Source organism: Erinaceus europaeus, chromosome 9, assembly GCF_950295315.1.
Source record: "Erinaceus europaeus chromosome 9, mEriEur2.1, whole genome shotgun sequence".
NCBI lineage: Eukaryota > Metazoa > Chordata > Mammalia > Eulipotyphla > Erinaceidae > Erinaceus > Erinaceus europaeus.
Genome location: NC_080170.1, coordinates 76,940,032 through 76,958,278, shown reverse-complemented (window position 1 = coordinate 76,958,278; position 18,247 = coordinate 76,940,032). Strand labels below are relative to the sequence as shown.

Genomic DNA, 18,247 nt, shown 5'->3' with positions numbered 1-18,247 from the left:
AACAGTGATTTGTTTTCTTAGATTCTGCTCGCCAAAATTTGATCTTTTGATTTTACCTTTACTTTTTCTTTCTTTCTTTCTATATTAGTTCATACCCACTGTGGAGTATAGTGGAGCAAGAATAAGAATTTTTTTCCTCAGTCACATTAGAAAACACCAAATTGTATCTTCACTGAGATTTTTATTCCTCATCATAATTTTAGCTCAAAAGCAGGGATGATCTAGATTTGTAAAAGTTCCAGTTTTCATTGAACTAGAAGTACAACAGCATTGGCTGCTAAAATAGCAAGCATCATAGACCAGATTCATGAGAGCACTGTGCACAAGTCAAAGGGAGAAACAGTGCCATTGTATTCAGAGCTTTTCAGAACACATCTACCACAGTAGTGTGCCATATATTGGGTTCTGAACAGGAAATTTTAAAATGTTCTTGAATGCACTGAAAGAGCACCAAGCAAGGTAGCTTGAATTATGTGATCCGGGTAATTTGAAGGCAAGCTGAGGAAACCAAGGTTACTATGTGGAGAAGTTAGGAGAAAAAAGACACATGAGAATTGTCTTCTAATAATTGATCAATGCCGTGGTTAAAAAGGGCTGGTCTGGTGTCGGATGGTGGCGCAGTGGGTTAAGCGCATGTGGCACAAAGCACAAGGACCGGCGTAAGATCCCAGTTCGAGCCCCCAGCTCCCCACCTGCAGGGGAGACGCTTGACAGGCCTTGAAGCGGGTCTGCAGGTGTCTGTCTTTCTCTCCCCCTCTCTGTCTTCCCCTCCTCTCTCCATTTCTCTCTGTCCTATCCAACAACAAACAACATCAACAATGGCTATAATGATAACCACAATGAGACTACAACAAGGGCAACAAAAGGTGGGGGAAATGGCCTCCAGGAGCGGTGGATTCATGGTGCAGGCACCGAGCCCAGCAATAACCCTGGAGGACAAAAAAAAAAAAAAAAAAAAAAGGCTGGTCTGACTTTCTGTTGTTACAGAGTGTGGAGCCTACCCCTGAGGGTAAACTACCTTACTTCAGTAGAAAGAACTCTCAATAAGGTCCTTTTGTTTGGTTTATGGAGTGAGTCTAACCCTATTTCTCATTCACATCTGGTATTCTTGTACTTTCAACTAGAGCTTCCTCTCTCTATCTCTGCCCTGAAGTCTTGGAATCCCTGTGTCTCTGAGTCTCTGAGCTGTCCTCTGTGCTTTATGGCCATGTAGTCATGACTGCACCAGGGTTTCCTCTTTGGGCACTCTCTTCTCTGCTCATTCACAGTGCACATAAAATCCCAGAATCCTCCTTTAGTGAATCCCTATGGGTATCAATGGGCATTGAGTTTGCACCTGCCAACCTGAATCTTTAAACAATGATTTTGTTTACCAAGAGAGGATATCTGCCTTCCCCAGATAGAGATAACATACTTTTTTTCTTATCTCAGTATTGCTATCTTTAATGCTGAAATAGAAATAAGATCTTCCCTGTTTTTCCTAGGTGATTTTTTAACAAAATGGTTCCTAAATTGGTGATGCTAGGTATGTAAGGAATCAAAAAGCCTGAGTAGTTCTCCTGCTTCTAATACTGCTTCTAACCTGGGTAACTTATTAAATCTACTTGGTTGTCTCTTTTATCTAATTTGTCAGCCATGATGTAACTTCCCACCTGAATCTATTCTCAACAGAGTTATGATGGTGATGAGTAACATGCTTTGTAAACTGATAAAGAGGTTCTAACAAATGTCAGCTCTGAATGGCCTCATCTGATTTGCAAAGGCAGGGAAAGGGAACCATGTCATACTTTATCTTTTAATAACTACACCCTAGGCATGGGAATTCTAAGTATTTGTCAGTCAACAGACTAGTGTTAGCATGAATTATGCAAGATAATAACTACATGGCCTATATGATTTGTACTTATTCTTCAAGTTTGAGAAGCAACAATATCCTGTCCAGGTGAGAATCTAATAGAGATCTAAACAATCTGAGGATTTTAAAACCTGCCTGTGATGAAAGACCAAGCCTTTAGAAAGAAAGTCACCTCTCTGAGCATATGTCCTCAGTTCATCACAGTAACTCATGGGGATAATACCAGAAGACCCTTGGTTGATAATTCTCTGCCTTTAGGGAAGGGCATATATTCTCTGTGCTTCAGCAAGATTCCCACCCACTGGCTGCACTCACTTTCCTAGGCCAGCCATGTGGGCCATGGAACATGGCTAGGTCAGGCTCCATTTGTATGTGTGCTTGATTCTCCATTAGATGAATTGACTTGCTTTGGCAATGGCAAGAAGGAGTTAACTCCCAGAAAATAAAAAGGAGTTAAACAAAGTTCAGAGTCCAGATGGGAGGAAATAATGGTCCCATCATACCTATTGTGGGATGTGTATTTCAGGAATGGGATTCTTTGTGCACTATAATGTGAGTACTTAACCAGGTATACCACCACCTAGCCCCAGGAATGGTATTCCTATGGAAAAAGATTTTTGAGTTTGTTGGAATATAAAATATATATTGCCAAAGAAAACGTGTTCTCAAAATTGAAATATTGTTTGCCTAGAAAGTCAACAAGACTTTCAGGAAGGACCTGGAGAGATATCTTACTTGGGAGGGTGCTTGCTTTACTGGGAATGTGACTTGGATTCAGGCCTAGGCACACCATGTGGGAGTACTTTGGCACTAAAGAAACTTTGGTTCTGTGTTGTCTCACCACCCCTGCTGTTTCTCTGTCTCTTTCTATCTGAAAAAGTTTGCCTGGAGTTGTAGGCCCCAGTGATGACAGGAGAAAAAAAAACTTGAATTTTTCTACTACTAAACATTTTTTTTGCATTATTTTTATTTACTGGATAGAGACAGCCAGAAATCAAGAAGGGCGGAGACACCTGCAACACTGCTTCACTACTTGCAAAGCTTTCCCCCTGCAGGTGGGGACTGGGGGCTTAAACCTGGGTTCTTGGGCATTATAACATATGTGCTTAACCAGGTGTACTACCACCTGGCCCCCAAACTTCTATTTAACCTTTCCTATTCACTCACCTAGGGATATGTGTCAGATATATATTTGTTGATAGAATATTATGTAAATTTGTTTGTGAAAGGAGGAAGCTAAGAGGCTGGTGTAGTCAGTGATACTGGCCTGGTATCCTCAGGTGATTTGTGACCTCTCTCCAAGAGTTTCATGGAATTCTTGGAGTCCTTTGATGTGTCATGCTTTGAGATCAAGCATAGAACCTTCCTTAATGGAATTCACAGGGAGGCTGGGAGATAGCTCACCCAGTAAAGGGCAAGAGCCTTACTGTGTATGCATAAGGATCTGGATTCAAGCCCCAATGCCACATAAGAGCACCATGGCTGTGGGGAAACTCAATGAATGGTGCAGAAACGCTGTAGTATCTTTCTCTATCTCTTTCTCCTCTCCATCTAAAAAAAAAAACAACAAAAAAGAAAAGTTGACCCAGGCTGGGTGGTGGCACTTCTGGTTGATCAAAAATGTTAAAATGTACAAGAACCTGGCTTCAAGCCCCTGGTCCCCACCTGCAGGGGGAAAGCTTTGTGAGTTGTGAAGCAGTGCTGCTATCTCTCTTTCTCTCTATCTCCTCCTACCCTCTCAATTTCTGGCTGTTTCTATCCAATAAATAAATATAATAAGAAATAAAAAAAGAAAGTTGACCTGGGTGTATTGCATGTGTACAAAGCCCCAGCACAAACAAAGGAAAGAAGAAATAAAACTTTTACTTGCTAGAGTACAAAGCATGTTCAAAAAACCCTGCTGCTAGACTGTGATAACTATCTCCACCCAGATTTTAGTCTAACATCTATCTACATAACTGCCGGGGGGACCATTCTTTTTCATCAGCAACATATCCATTGAAGAAAAGCTGAAAAAAGTGACAACCCTGCATGACAGTTCACTTGGATAGTGCACTTACTTTGTCATGGGCACAACTCAGGTTCAAGCCTGGCTCCTAGAACAATGAGAGAAGCTTCAGTGCTGTGGTGTTTTTCTCTTTGTCTCTTTCTCTGTCTTTCTTTCTGAAAAAGATAAACTGGACCAGTGAAACCTCAGTGATAACTGGGAGAAAAAAAGTATGAATACAAGTTATATCAATCACAGTATCATTATCAGTGCTGAAATATTGATGATTTTCTTCTAGTTTTAAAATAATGTAGTCATGGAGCTTATAAAACCTAATTTTCCTGTTTGTCTTTACTAACATATCTGAAGATCCCCAGTTCACATGATATGCCAACTCCTTTAAACCCTATAGTCTACCTACACCAGGCTGCTCACAGCATTACAGTATAGCTTTACTACTTGATCCTTGACTCACTGTGCTGTTTCTGCTTCCAGTGTACTTCCCACTCATGTGTCCAATAAAAAGAAAAATCCTATTCATTTATCATTGCTCATTTCAAGCATCATCTCTTCCATTCAGCCTTTCTTTCCCTCTCCACACTACCATGGAGCTACCTGTACCATTTTTTTTTTCCCTCTGTCTAGAACATTTGCTGCAGACTAGATCATGGTGAGCAGGGACCCATATATGTTTTTCCTCACTTCTCCAGTGTTTTGCAAATATCAACATATAGTCGATGTGTGATAAATATCTGCATAGGTACAAAGGATCACTTGCAATACTATATAAGCACTACTGTACAGAGAACATGTAACAGGTGCATTCAGGAGCCCAGAAGAAAGACATTTTATGAGTAGAATCTAAGATCCAGCAGACAGAAAATGTGTTCATTTTTAACATGGAGCTAGCTTTCCTCCATAATCTACCTTTTTGAACAATATACATCTCTGTTCCCTTGTCTTTTAGCAACTATAGAACTTTTACTGTTCTTTCCCTATACACCTTTTCTTTTGTTCGAGACTATTGTGACCCTGAGACCCAGACAGGACAGAGGTACTCCTTGTGGTTGAACATCCCATCCCTCACCAACCAACCTGCTTTCCCCCAGGAGTAATACAGACTATCTCCCAAACTAGAAAGTTTTCTTCAGTTGATATGTTAATTAAACATACAATTTACCCAACTCCTTCATTTCCTTCTTTATCTATCACCTCTGCCCTTTTCAGCCCCACCCCTGGAAAAATACTCTAGAGATAGTTTGGGTTTCTTGGCTCATACAATAGGTCCAGCAAGAGGAGATGGACTGTGTTTCTTTGTGGGACACCCTGGACTCCTCAGCTGGCCCTTACTATATAGAAGATTTGAGTGAGATCATAGCAAGCTGGATGTTCCATGGAAGATCTTATAGACAGAGATCTAGGCCCAACTTTAGCATCCTACAGCCAACAACCTGTAAAACAGAAGACAGACAGGACAGTGGGACAAGAGGGAGGGGAAGTAAAAGGCATGTAATCAGATCAGTCACCAGATGGGTGCATCTGCCTGGCTAGCTTGATGGCATAGGGGACATGTCACATGTCACTGGAAAGCCTGCCTGACCACTGGCTTGTCAAGCCTCAGCACCAGACATTCTGATTTCCTTAATAACTGGTTACAGGCCCTGAAGCTTTAAGTTTAGCTAAACTCTTCTTGACCTTTCCATATTTTTAGTCTATGCTACTCCTCTGGATAACAGCCTCCATATTTGATTGCTTTCTCTGTAAAATACCTTGGTGTAACTTAAAAGAAATTCTTGGGAGTCAGGTGGTGGGGCAGTGGGTTAAGCGCTCGAGCCCCCGGCTCCCCACCTGCAGGGGAGTCACTTCACAGGCAGTAAAGCAGGTGTCTATCTTTCTCTCCCCCTCTCTATCTTCTCCTCCTCTTTCCATTTCTCTGTCCTATCCAACAATAACGACATCAATAACAACAACAATATTAACTACAAAAATAAAAAACAAGGGCAACAAAATGGAATAAATAAATAAATAAATATTTAAAAAGAAATTCTCACAAATTGGAAGGCCCTCACTTCTTAATTCTAGTTTCTTTTTTTTTTTAACTTACTTATTTTTATTGTTGGATAAATACAGGGAGAAATTGAGAGGGGAGCATAAAAGAGAGAGGAAGAGAGACAGAGAGATACCTGCAGCACTGCTTCACTATTTGTGAAGCTTTCCCCCTTGCAGGTGGGGACCAGGAGCTTAAACTGCATTTTTGTGCCTTGTGATGTGTGCACTTAACCTCGTGCACCACCTTCTGGCCTCAATTCTAGTTTCTAGTACTGGTAATAAACTCATGTTTGGCCCCTGGTATATTTTTTTATTTGGGAGTAGTGTTGAGCAAAGGGAGATGCTGGCATCTTTTCTCAGATTCAGTCTTAATATTCTCTACCTGTTCACATATAATATCCCTTTGAATGCCTTCTTTACCTTTTGTTTAATTGATATGAACAGTTCCTACTTCTTTTTGGTCTAGGTTGAAATACATCAGCTTAAAGAGTGTGTGACTAATACGATTAAGAATGTAATCTTTTTGTTCCTACTATCTTTGGGGATCACACTTCTGTAATGCTTGTAATTTTAACCTTAGAACTGATGTTTTCTAGGACTAACAGAGTGAAGCCTTTCCTTTTAGCCACAGTGGCTATTGTAGACAGACCTGTATTGTGGCATAGGATATATTACTCATATTTTCAATCCAGTTGCCCACCTTGACCATGATCCCTGACCTTACTATTTATCTACTTGCTATTTATCTAAGCATTGTTGTGGGATCAATTTGTGTGCTGATACTTACCCTGGGGAAATATGAAATTGTACACCTGTGACAATAGTCTTGTTAGTCAACATTTCCCCAGTAAAGTGGTCTACTAAAAACATTGTGTTCATCTCCCAATTTCATTATGGCTAAATGGGGGACACAAGAGAGCTCCCAGATGAATGAAAATTCAGTGGGTTCTTCTCTCAGACTGTTTTTCCTTCTCTTTTCAGAGTCTAGAAGGAGGTTCATATCGGGGGAGCTTAAAAGACCCTGCAAGCTGCCTCAGTGAGGGAATGACCCCAACTACACTTCCTAGAAACCTGGAAGAAGAACAGAAAGCCAAGGCCCTGAGAGGCAGGATGTAAGTGGCTTCCCCAGATCCACTCTGGTACTCGTGTGCAGTGCACAATGGGCAAAGGTCACAGGAAGTTTAGGGACAATTAGGGAGGGATTCCCCCACACTCTGTTTCAACTGATATGATTCATTCCAAGTAAAGGTGACCTAGATCTGTACAGTGTTGCACTAATAAACAATGAACTACTATGACACTGACTTTAAGAATTATAGGCTGAAATATATTATGTGATGTAGCAACTATTATTAACAAAGTGTGGTTATAGCCAAGGTCTGTTAGCAATGTAAAACATGCTGATGAAAGGAGGAACAACAAAGTTCTGGGAACTCTGGGGATCTTGCTATGGGCGTGTATATCAGAGAGTCATAGCAGAAAGTCTGATAGCAGTCACTTAAGGAAGCATTTCCCTGAATGTATGAAAGTTACATATAGGAGAAGAGCACTATTGTACTAGCAGGTCAGGGCCAATCTCAGTGGTCAAAAAAAGTGGTCAGGGCCACTTTTTCTCCTAAGAATTTAATTTTACATTTGTTTAAAAATTACTTTTACTTTTTTTTTTGCAGGGGGGTAGGATTAACACAATTCACATTGCATTCTGTGTAACAAAAACCCATATGTAGGGGCCAGCCGGTAGCATAGCAGGTTAAGCGCACATGGCACAAAGCTCAAGGACCAGTGTAAGGATCCCAGTTTGAGCCCTGGACTCCCTACTTGCAGGGGGACACTTCATGAGTGGTGAAGCAGGTCTGCAGGTGTCTATCCCTCTCTGTCTTCCCCTCCTCTCTTGATTACTCTCTGTCCTATCCAACAACAATGACAGCAATAGCAACAATAATAATAACAACAACAACAATAATAAACAAAAAGGGAAAAATAGCCTCCAGGAGCAGTGGATTCATTGTTCAGGTACTGAGTCCCAGCGATATCCCTGGAAGCAAAAAAAAAAAAAAAAAAACATGTGTTATGCAGTTTGAATGGTTCACTTTCATAGAAAGTTAGTCATGCACTATTTAAATTAGCTAAGAACATATAGATACTTGAAGATATCGAAATAAATAATGAAGCAACTCCTCTAAAACCTTAGTTAATTCTTATTTAGGATTTGACTATGTTTTGGAAGAAGAGTTGCTAATATGCTTTCGACATAGCCTGATGTGCAAGAGATTGAAAACTCAACAAGAATTGGATAGGCAGGTGTGAAAGGTCTCTTGCTGTTACTGACTAGCCAACTTTCCTCCCTGAAACTCACCATGCTGTTAGCTTGGTCATAAACGTGAAAAATAGCAGGAAAATTAGTCCAGGTCTTTTTATTTACTTAGAAAAAGGGAAAGTGAGCATGTTTTACTTAATTTCTGTAAAAACATTAATAACCAGGGCCTAGCCTACAAAGCAAAGCTGACATTTCCTATTGTAGATGAGCAGGTTGCATGTATGTGTTCCAGTTCCATGTCTCATTTTTCTGGATACTCCAAAATCCCCAAGAATAGAATGGAGTTCAAACAAACAAACAAAAAAATTCCCAAGGGAACTGTCACAGGAATTATACAAAGTTGATTCTCTTTAGTTTCACTGTTTGTTTTTACAGAGATGATTTAGAGCTTGAACAGTGATCCAGTTTGACCAAGACAAAGCAAAACTATTAGCAGGAACCTTTGAGGGACAGGTGGTCCTTAGCAAATCTTATCATTACTCTATCTCTTTGATCAAAAAGGCCTATAAACAGTTTTTTAAACCATTGACCTAATTCTAGATATAGAATTTTTCTGACTTTACTCCAACAATCAAGTAGGTTACTTTTTTGTTTTACCTACTTTATCTATCACTTATCCCTCTTCCAACTTATCCAATGTTTCATTTCTCTTACTGTATATTATCTTTATTAAGTTCTGCTATAAGTACAGCCATGATGGAAAAGACACTGTATAAGCATTGTATTATAAACCCTATGTGACACTTGAGGCTCAATCCAGAAGACAGAAGTAAGATGCCAAAGTGTTAAGAGAAAACTCCATGGAAAGAAAACAAATAAAACAGGGAAACAAGTCATTACTTGTCTAGAAGGAAAAATATCCAAGAATAGGCTTAACTATCTTCGAGTTTTAGTCACTCATTCATTAAACATTTATGGAAACAGGCAAAATAAACATCTACACTATGTACCAGGTGCTTAGAGGAGGATAAAACTAACTGACCAAAAAAAAGTGTTTGCTTTCACGACAAGATTATATGCCAATGGAAGAAAATAATACTAAAAATTATGAAGGATGTTAGGAGAAGAAAAAATAACAGTATAGAAAATGGGTAGTACTGATTAGGCCATGCCGTAGTTTGCACATGACCAGAAGAAGGTGAGGAATCATCCATTACCTATGGAGGGAAATAGTTTTAGTAGAAGGAGTAGCCAGTTCATAGATTTGGTGAAAATCTTCAAGGGAAGATCTTTCATTTTCCATCATTTTGAATGATAGAATTAGAAGGAAGTTTGACTTGCTGCTATAAGAATTTTAATTGGGGGTGGGGGGTGGTGGTGGACCTGGTTGAGTGCACATGTTACAATGTGCAAGGACTCAGGTTCAAGCCACCAGTCCCCACCTGCTGGGGAACGCTTTGAGAATGGTGAAACAGTGCTTCAGGTGTCTCTCTGTCTCTCTCCCTCTCTATTTCCTCCTTCCCTCTCCATTTCTGTCTGTCTCTATACAATAAAAATAAAAACAAATCATTTTTTCTTTTTTTAATTTTTAAAAATTTTTATTTATAAAAGGAAACACTGATAAAAACCATAGGATAAGAGAGGTACAACTCCACACAATTCCCACCACCAGAACTCCATATCCCATGCCCTCCCCTGATAGCTTTCCTATTCTTTATCCCTCTGGGAGTATGGACCCAGTGTCATTATGGGGTGCAGAAGGTGGAAGGTCTGGTTTCTGTAATTGCTTCCCCACTGAACATGGGCTTTGACAGGTTGATCCATACTCCCAACCTGTCTCTCTCTTTCCCTAGTGGGGCGGGGCTCTGGGGAAGCAGGGCTCCAGGACACATTGGTGGAGTCTCTGTCCAGGGAAGTCCAGTTGGCATCATAGTGGCACCTGGAACCTGGTGGCTAAAAAAAGAGTTAACATATAAAGTCAGACAATTTGTTGACTGATTATGAACCTAAAGGGGGTCTTCTATTTTGTAGATAGTTGGTAGGCTTATTTTAGTTATATTCCAAAGGGCCCATGACTATAGTAGTTTTTGTTTTTGTTTTTCTGAGCTTGAAATCTGATATCAGGTGGATCCAAGTTATTGTCTAGGGAGATGATGTCATGGCTGGAAAAAGGACCAGAAAGCTGGATCAGGGAAGAGAGTAGCTCACTAATATGGGAAAAGTATATAAATATTGTTGACTGTAAACCCCATTGATTTGATCTAATCTGGGGCCCATATTCAGCTTAGGAGCCTATGTGACCTCTGCATCCCGGTAGATCTGAGCTCACATTCTTGTGATCATTCCAATCTGCCTCAATTTCATGACCTATCTTCCTCAGGTGGAACATAGAGTATGTTGTCCAGCCTCCCTTCGGAGGATGGAACATTCTCTGCCATTGTTGAGACCTTTCCTTTCATAGGATTCTCTAATTCCATTTCAGGTGCTTAACTTGCTAACAAAGTCCCCAAATCTAGATATATACCAGGTCCCATGAGATAGGGCATGTATCCATTAATTAGGGCAAAATATATACCTGAAAGCAAAAGTACACAGTAGTCTGCAGTGAGTCAGCATATGCAGCAAGCAAGTAGAAAGACCTAAAAAGACACCATAAAGTTCATAATGAAATAGTGTCTACTTAGACTTAGATACCTTCCTCACCTACTTCCTTTTACACTTCTCTCACTTACTCCAAAGCTAAATTTAATCAAAATAAGGACTGCAAAAGCTGCAAGAGACTGGCACACTTTAATGATGACTCTTTAGTCACTATCAGGCCACCCCATCAGCTGGGGTCCTAGTCGAGGAATCCTGAGATTCCCAAACAGACATGATGGACCTAGACCTCAGATAAACCCCTCTCTTTATTGTCACTGGTCATCTCTATCAGGAACCCTTTGTGGTCCCCCACGGGACCTTGCCCTCAATGTGGATCCACAATGGCAAAAATAAATCTTAAAAAAAAAAAAAGATAATAATAATTTTGGTTGGACCAAAAAACATTTACTTTTTAGCTAATTTTTTACTAGTAATAACTAAACTACTAAATTATTAATTCATTTATTGATTAATCATGTAATGCTTTACAATACATACAAATATTTCACAAACCTTTACAGAATATCTTTTAATATGTCATTATGTCCCTGTATCAGGGGATATTAGTTTTACTAGCACTCCATCATAGATAACTTTGGATAAAAAAAATATCACTTAGAGATAGAGAGCTGAACCTCATCTACAGAGGACCTTTCCAGACCCAAACCAGACCCCACTCTAACTTTCCTGTGGGTTTTCTTTTACCACTTGCTACTAAGCAGTAACTTTGGCCACACTAAAGATATGTTGAAATGCTCTTATTTGGCCTTGCCAGTTCCTTCCTGTGGCCTACAACACATGATTGTCTGTATTACAGAGAGGGAACTGGTTGGAACTGCTGGGTGTGCTGATAAAGAAGCATGTGTTCCTTTATGCTTCCTCCCCATCACCCCAAGGTCCCAGATCTGGGCATTTGGTGGCTTGTCTGCACCATTTAGAACAAGAACTTCAGATGAATTGTTTCCTAGGTTCATAACAGTTACAACCCTTGTGCTGGGGCTTCTCTGACATTTCAAAACTTTATTCCTAAATTGCCTTGTAGGCCAAAAGCACAGTTTTGTGGCCCCAAGAAAAACTCTGATTAGACAATATGAATCAGACTCCAGTAAGCTTCACAGAGCCTAGCCTGCTTTGTGCACTGATATAAGCACTATATGTACAGCTCTTTACTGTCTAGACAGAAAGAGTTTTTGGATTTGGGATCTACAGGGGACCAGTATAAGTAGTTTACCAGATAGTTGGGGACACTGAGAGAGCAGCCTTTGAATTCTTAAACAGCTGGTTCAAATCCAGCTCCACAAAAAAAAAAAAAAAAAAAAAAAAAAAAAAAAAAATCCAGCTCCAGTATTCATTTTGTCCCTTTGGGCAAGTTACCAAACTTGCCTCAAGATTTTCATCTTCATAAAATAGTGCTATCACCCTATAAGCAAGAGAAAATGCTCTCAGAGGAAGAAATCATTAACCAGAAAGAAACAAAGGAAGCAATTATCCTTGTTGTTAAGTTCCATATCTACAGGCTACCGCTTTCAGAGTTGTGATTATAGAATGTTTGCAGTCAGTTGTTCTGGTCTTGATGGAATTTTGCAAGCTGAATAATTGTAACTTCTCTGTCTCAAAAATACCACTAGGGAGTTGGGCAGTAGCACAGCAGGTTAAGTGCACATGGCACATAGCACAAGGACCAGTGTAAGGGTCCCAGTTTGAGTGCCCAGCTTCCCACCTGCATGGGGAGTTGCTTTCACAAGTGGTGAAGCAGGTCTGCAGGTGTCTAGCCTTCTCTCTCTCTCTCTCTCTCTGTCTCCTCCCCCTTTCAATTTTTCTTTGTCCTATCCAACAACAATGACAGCAGTAACTATAATAATGATAAATGGCAAGGGCAACAAAAGGGAATAAATAGCCTCCAGGAGAAGTGGATTCACAGTGCAGGTACAGAGCCCCAGCAATAACGCTGGAGGCAAAAAAAAAGAAAAAGTGCTGCTTGATGTTGTTTTCTAATGCCTCAGCGGTCAGTTGTTAAAAATTGTCTTTCTCTCATTGTCATGTAAAGACTGGAGTGGAATGGAAGTGGGGAGAAAAGTCTCTTGTTGACCTGTTGACCTCAACTTATTTATGCCCTCCCTCACCTCCATACCCTCATCTTTTCATTGGGAGCCTTTTGGAGAGATAGCATCAGTAAGCACCTTACTAAGAAAAGTACAGGGTTGGTGGTGGTCTTGTCATAAAGGTACCAAAATGACTTTCCTATGAATGAAAATGAATAGATCTCTTGCTCTACAGTGAGAAGCAACCTTCACTGTTCTTAATCTCCTGCTCAGGTTTGTCCTGAATGAGCTGGTTCAGACAGAAAAAGACTACGTCAAGGATCTGGGAATTGTGGTGGAGGTGAGTAGATGATGAGAATGAGAGTTTGTGGTCTCCTAACCTGGTTTAATGTAAGGATTATGTTAATCTGCCTCGGTATTTGCAGAAATGAAACAAAAATTGGTAGTTGATTAAATCTAATGTGTAAGGATTTTTTTTTCCATCCCCCCCACCCCTAACACTTTTAGAAAGAAGTAGGGCCCCAAATGTTAAATCATTTCAGGGGGCATTTGGATTTGTACTGATCCTTTCACCTCCTTGTAAGGGATTACATCAATATCCTGAGAGCTTTTCTTTAGTGTCTAACCATGTAGAAACATGTGTTCTTCCCAGCAATGAGACACTGTGGCTACTAAGCAAGCCATTCTTAGTGAAATCTTGGGGCTTATAATTACTTTAGCTTAAGAATAATATTATGGAGGGACCAGGTGGTGGCATACCTGGTTAAGTGCATACATTTCAGTATGCAAGGACCAGAGTTCAAGCCCCTGGCCCCCATCTGCAGCGGAGAAAGCTTCATGAGTGGTGAAACAGGGCTGCAGGTATCTCTCTGTCTCTCTCCCTATCTCTCCTTACCTGTTGATTTCTGACTGTTTCTATCCAATAAATAAATAAATATAATAAAATTTTTAAAAAGAACATTATGGTTACTAAAGATAAAATAAATGGCCACCTACAATGCAATAATGATGAGGATTGAACTCAGGACCTCATGCTATTAATTCTAATGCTGTAGTCACTGCATCACCTCCTGGGCTACTGTTCTGCTTTTAAAAAAAATATTAAGTAACATTGGTTTTATAAAATTATTTAGGCTTCAGATGTATAGAATCTATACCTGTATATACTACTTATGTCCTGTTTTCATAAGGGGGATGGAGATAAAGAAAGGTGCCAGGCTAGCTTTGTGGGTGGGAGAGAGATGACCAGGGACTCATGGCTGAGCTGGGAACGCAGTTCAGTCTTTATTGATGAGCGGGGATGCAGTGCAGTCAATCAAATCTCTATTCATTAGAAAATCCTGTCCTTTATATCTCCTGAGGCGGAAGTGTCAGGTCGGAAGAGGATGTACGTACGATAGGGGGTGAGGAGAAGGATAAAAGCATGCAAACCAGTGGAGATTAAAAAACAGAAAACAGGATGTGACTAGGAGAGGGGATGGAGTGGAAAAAGCGCGAACCAGTGGAGATTAAACCAATGCGGGTCTCAAAAACAATGATTATGTAAATAGACTACAGCGTTAAGCAATGCAAGCAAACCTAATGTGATGATCAAAACAGAAGGTCTTAGAAGCAAAATTAGAAGCAGACCAACATAAAGGGATCCAGGACTTCATAAAAGCTCTGTGTATCACGCTTTACAAGGATCAAACCCCAGTTGAGTACTGAGGAAGCACAACAGCACAGTGGACACATCTCCCTGGGTGAGGGATGGGATCTACCTAGAAAAACTATCTCCTAAAAATGCTCTACTAACTGCCTCTACCTTACAGGGCTTCATGAAGAGAATCGAAGAAAAGGGTGTTCCTGAGGACATGCGAGGAAAAGATAAAATTGTATTTGGAAACATCCACCAGATTTATGATTGGCATAAGGAGTAAGTGCTGCCTTGCCCTCAGGTTCTGGTCTCTCCCATCTACAGCCCCTCCACCTGCATCTGACTTTAAGGTGGAGACGGGGGGGGGGGGGGGGGGGGGTGTCCTCCCCTCAATTATCTTACCTTGAGGAGTGATACTATTCTGAGGAATGTAACTTCATCCTCTTATCCCCTCCCTCCTTTCAGTTTTTTCCTGGCTGAACTGGAAAAGTGTGTCCAGGAGCAAGACAGATTGGCACAGCTCTTTATTAAACATGTGAGTATTTTTCTCCCTTTTAAAAATGTGAGTGTCAGCCTTCCCCCTTTGCACCAGACTCTGTGATGTCCATTTGTCAATGCCTTCTCTCTTCTGCTCTTCTTTAACTTGCCTACCATCTCACTTCTCACTTGAGATGCTAATTTTAACCTTTGTGGCAGTTTGGAAGATGGACTTTTACTGACCACCTTATGTCCCTGATATTTACCTGCCTCACTGTATTCCCAAAGTGTGCAGTCTGTCTGTTCCTCTCAGTATATGTACACTTTCTAGCACTCCAAACACCAAACACAGGATGCCCAAGTGCCTTCCCTTCTCCTTTTTCAGGAGCGAAAGCTTCACATCTATGTTTGGTACTGCCAGAATAAGCCTCGTTCAGAGTACATCGTTGCTGAGTATGATGCCTACTTTGAAGTAAGCCACTTGGGCCATGCCAAACTGGGGCAGAAGGGTGGGGAGTCACTCAGACCAAAGCAAACAGTGAGAGACACCAGCCAGCCATCCATCCATCCACAGGTGGCCTCCATACAATTCTGTTGACCCCTCAGCAGAGGCATTTAGTTTGTTAGATAAATTCATATGAGCCCCATTGCTTGAGAGGAGCTGAGGTAGCCCAGGGAGGATATTGTTACTAGAAGTCTCTAGGCCTCCATCTGCAGAGTGACTCTCTGCATGACCACACAGACTGCCCACTATCTTCCTCCCCACTCTCCTAGAAATGGCTTACAGCTTAGGTACTTACAAAGTCACCCCAGAGTTTCTGCTCCTGTTCCCAGACATCCTGTTAATCACCTCAAAGTGTTTATTTTGCTGGAGGACAGTCAACACTGCTCTTGGAAAGAGTCCTCACATGAGTATTTGCATATCTGAGTTGAGGGCCCAGCTGTTGGCTTGTGTCCCTTCATTCCTGAACTTGACCTTGGAGCAGTACCAGAGCAGAACACCCATTGCACCTTGTCCCCCAATACTGGGCTGAGGACACAGGGTGCTAAAGTGCACAAGTGGTGGTGATGTCTGCTGTATGTTAACAGTCTAGCAGCAGTGTGACCAAATATAATTATCATGTGATTTGATGATGATTCTAAAACAACATTAGTAAACATGAAGGTCTGTCTGCCATATCTTGGGCCCTGATACACAGCACCTCAGTTCTTTGATTCCTTTTATTTTAATGGAACTTGCTTATGTTTCCAGGAGGTGAAACAGGAGATAAATCAAAGGCTGACACTTAGTGACTTCCTTATCAAGCCCATTCAGAGAATAACAAAATACCAGTTGCTCCTCAAGGTAAGAAAGCTATGAGCCTGAAATAGCCAAAAGAGGCTCTTCCTCTGACCCTCAGTTAGGATTCAGTTACTTTGAGGTTCTACCTCTATCACCCTTTTCCTGTGTGTTAATGGATGAGACATTGTGTTTCATTTGTCTATTAATTGCTTGTATCATCTGTCCTTTAAACTAAATTACATAATTGTTGTTCCTGGGGAGCTAGGCCATAGCACACTGGGTTAAGTACACATAATTGTTGTCCTTGCCTTTAAGACTGGTTGCTATTTGATCTTCCTTTTTAAAATAACATTTTTAAGTGCTTTAACATATATTTATTTATGAGAGAGAGACAGAGAAAACTACAACATCACTCTGGTACATACAATGCCAGGAATTAAACTCAGGACCTCATGTATTTTTGTTGTTGTTGTTGTTTGTTTTCTTTACTGGGGATTAATGGTTTATAGTCATAGTTTGTACATATGTAACATTACTTAGTTTTCCACATAACAATTTAACCCCCCTTAGGTCCTCCTCTGCCTTCATGTACCACCGCAGAGTCTTTTACTTTGGTGCAATATGCCAAACCTAGTCCAAGCTTTGTGCTTTCTTATTTTTCAACTTCTTTTTTTTTATTAGTGATTTCATAATGGTAAATAAGGTTGTGGGATAAGAGGAGTACAGTTCCATGCAGTTCCCACCACCTTAGTGCTATATCCCATCGCTTCCATTGGAAACTTCCCTATTCTTTATCCCTCTGCAAGTATGAGCCAAAGATCTACATAGGGTGCAGAAGGTCAGAGGTCTGGCTTCTGTAATTGCTAGACATGGGCATTACCAGAGACCTCATGTTTTTAAGTCCATTTTTTTAGCTATTGCACTACCTCCTGGGCTGCAGCTCACTTTATTTCTTTGTCATGACCACTGACTTGATACCTTAAAATTTTAATAAAACCATAAAATAAGAGTGTAATACAAGGAGAGATAAAAGGAAGGAAATGTGTCTAGAAACCTTAAATGAGAGGCTGGATGGTGGCATATCTGGTTGAGTTCACACATTCCCATGGTTCAGGGCCCTGGTTCCCACCTGCAGGGGGAAAGCTTTACAAGCAGTAAAGCAGTTTTGCAGGTGCCTTTCTTTTGCTCTCCCTCTCTATTTCCATCTCAATGTCTTTGTCTCTATAAAAAATAAAAATAAACAGGACAAATTGGTCATAGAGAGCAGTGAATTCATTGTGTGGACATGGAGCCCCAGTAGTAATCCTGGTGGCAAATAAATACAACAAAACAAAATCTTAAATGAGTAGTAAGTAAAACTTTGTCTTATTTCACTTTTTAGATGCTATGATCTGACCTTATTTTACTTTTTAAATGGTGTAATTATTAGAAAGGAAAGAAAAAAAATTTTAACAGTTGTCTCATAAATATCACATGAATAGAAGGGATTTAACTTTCCTTTCTCCCATTCTTTCTTTTCATAATCTTCTTTCTTCCCTACACACACTTTCTCTGTCCCCTTCTTTCTTCTCTCCTGCTCCTTCCCCCATAGCTTTTGAATCATGGAAAACCCTAAGGGTTTTCTCTGGGTTATTATTTCCTGAGTGACTCATAACTTCATATATCAGCTACTACAAACCATTACCATCTCTTTTGGGAAGAAAGACTTCTGAGTATTATCAGAGTTTCACGATGCTGTGGTTTTGTTTTTTTTTCCGGGGTGGGGGGATTCTGGGTTCTTTTTATAGCATTCTATTTTCCTAACTGATGTCACCCTTCCCACACCCTTCCCTGGTTCCCTCACTTGCTAGGACTTCCTGCGATACAGTGAGAAGGCTGGTTTGGAATGTTCAGATATTGAGGTGAGTTTTCTGCTGTAATGCTGGCTGTTCTAAAGATGCTGTCTATGTCTATCTTTACCATTTGGTTTTGTTGTTGTTGTTTGCCAGAGCTCTGGTTTATGGTGGTGTGAGGGATTGAACC

The 18,247-nt window shown here is 40.5% G+C and overlaps 1 protein-coding gene across 26 annotated transcripts in view; it reads left to right on the top strand.

The window, feature by feature from the left end:
• The window catches only part of KALRN (kalirin RhoGEF kinase), an 866,834-nt gene that overhangs the window by 783,889 nt on the left and 64,698 nt on the right, over window positions 1-18,247 (top strand). For all 26 annotated transcript variants that reach the window (XM_060198227.1, XM_060198226.1, XM_060198224.1 and 23 more), the window contains 7 exons: window positions 6,873-7,003; window positions 13,104-13,170; window positions 14,642-14,745; window positions 14,932-15,001; window positions 15,329-15,415; window positions 16,196-16,288; window positions 18,076-18,126. In XM_060198227.1, the coding sequence (XP_060054210.1) occupies window positions 6,873-7,003; window positions 13,104-13,170; window positions 14,642-14,745; window positions 14,932-15,001; window positions 15,329-15,415; window positions 16,196-16,288; window positions 18,076-18,126 (603 nt within the window). The remainder of the gene's footprint in view (window positions 1-6,872; window positions 7,004-13,103; window positions 13,171-14,641; window positions 14,746-14,931; window positions 15,002-15,328; window positions 15,416-16,195; window positions 16,289-18,075; window positions 18,127-18,247) is intronic.